Raw genomic sequence first — 736 nt, forward strand, 5'->3', positions numbered from 1 at the left:
GCAAGCGGGTTCGTACCTGTTGTGATAAGATTTCCAGAAATATAGGGAACACCACTTATTACAGCGCGTCTAAATGCTGAAAGAATCGTGCTCTGAATCAAGGATGGAGCAAGAATATAGGCGCCAGCTGTACGCTCATCCGTCAGCATCCGCGTAATGAACTTCGCTGTGTCCTTCACAGGCGCACCGAACACAATCACAGCCTGCGGGCGCGTGGCCGCGAACTCCTCCCACGTGGCATTGAACACCCCATCGTCAGCCGACCCAGTCAGAGAGCTCTCCATAGTGAAAACACCGCACAATTCGTAGCCCACCCTCGACAAGAGCTCTACTGTCTGGGTATACTCTTCGTCACCAAACGCGACATTCTGCAGGTACATGAATCCCAGTCGGTACACACGCAAAAAGCTCAACGAATATCGGATGAGCGCGAGGAGGTCGCCGTTGGGATCAGCCCGCAAAAAGTACAGGTTCGGGTTCCATTCCCTTACGGCGCTGGACCCTGTAACAGGGGCAAATGAGACCAGTGAATATTTCTCAAGTGCAGGGATGACGAGCTTTACAAGATCATCGGTTAGCGCGCCCTGTAAGGCAATAATGTCCTTGTGCTCCTCCATGGCTTCATCGATTGCCTCGCATACAGATGTGCCTTCCACCTTCTTCACAATTATGTCAAGAGATGTGTTCCCGGCCACAGTAAAGTTGCGTGACCACAGTGACGCATAAAGTCCTGCAT

At 51.9% G+C, this 736-nt stretch overlaps 1 protein-coding gene across 1 annotated transcript; it reads left to right on the top strand.

Moving 5' to 3' along the window:
• Positions 1 to 423: 423 nt before the first annotated feature.
• DQ04_17961000 (hypothetical protein) lies at positions 424 to 726 on the top strand (the record flags this gene model as incomplete). Its single annotated transcript, XM_009317649.1, has 1 exon — positions 424 to 726. The coding sequence occupies one exon, from the start codon at positions 424 to 426 to the stop codon at positions 724 to 726; it is 303 nt and encodes a 100-aa protein (XP_009315924.1).
• Positions 727 to 736: the final 10 nt, after the last annotated feature.

This window comes from Trypanosoma grayi, assembly GCF_000691245.1.
Source record: "Trypanosoma grayi strain ANR4 Tgr_1796_V1, whole genome shotgun sequence".
NCBI lineage: Eukaryota > Euglenozoa > Kinetoplastea > Trypanosomatida > Trypanosomatidae > Trypanosoma > Trypanosoma grayi.